Here is a 725-nt window from a genome sequence, read left to right on the forward strand (position 1 = left end):
GTATGTATGTATGTATGTATGTATGTATGTATGTATGTATGTATGTACGTACGTATGTATGTATGTATGTATGTATGTATGCGGTATAAATGTCGCAAAACGTTGATTCACTAAAATCGCTAAAGTAGTCACGTATACGGAAGCCGGGTTGGCTCACAGTTGACTTGTAGCCAAGTGGCGCTGCACACGGCCACTTTCAACATGTGCACAAGTTCACACGGCCACTTCCAACATGTGCACACACCCACATGTGCAGATGTGCGGGGAAAGTGCGGGTATCTACCTTATCGACCCGAGATAACAAAAAAAATATATTTTTTGTCTCTCTCTTGTAACTGACAAATTTTATAGACAATTTAACAATTTTCAGTACTATTATATGTCATCAAGTGAAAAAAACGTGCAATTCGCATATCAATCAATTGAGTTATTTGATAATTAATGAAAGTTTATATTAACTATGAATGTATGAATCATTGTCAATATCTATGTTAATCATTAATGATAAATAATTTGAAATATTACTTATCATCGCCAAGAGGTTATGAAGATTTTTTGTTATGATAAAAGAATAAACTGTTTAAAATATTTCTACAGCTTTGAAAGTTAGCCTTTGGAGTGAATAACATTATCTTGTAATTTGTAAGTAAAAAATAATATACTATAAAAAAAAGTGACAAAAAAAACATGTCAAAAATCCAAAACAGTCAATTAATCATTTAATA

The 725-nt window shown here is 31.3% G+C and overlaps 1 protein-coding gene across 1 annotated transcript in view; it reads right to left on the reverse strand.

The window, feature by feature from the left end:
• LOC112453108 overlaps positions 1-203 on the reverse strand; it is a 2,366-nt gene extending 2,163 nt beyond the window's left edge. Inside the window, exon 1 of the mRNA XM_025013665.1 lies at positions 158-203. Within this exon, the coding sequence (XP_024869433.1) occupies positions 158-203 (46 nt within the window). The remainder of the gene's footprint in view (positions 1-157) is intronic.
• Between the last annotated feature and the right edge of the window lie 522 nt (positions 204-725).

The sequence above is a fragment of the Temnothorax curvispinosus genome, unplaced genomic scaffold, assembly GCF_003070985.1.
Source record: "Temnothorax curvispinosus isolate PA1 unplaced genomic scaffold, ASM307098v1 QBEX01004043.1, whole genome shotgun sequence".
NCBI lineage: Eukaryota > Metazoa > Arthropoda > Insecta > Hymenoptera > Formicidae > Temnothorax > Temnothorax curvispinosus.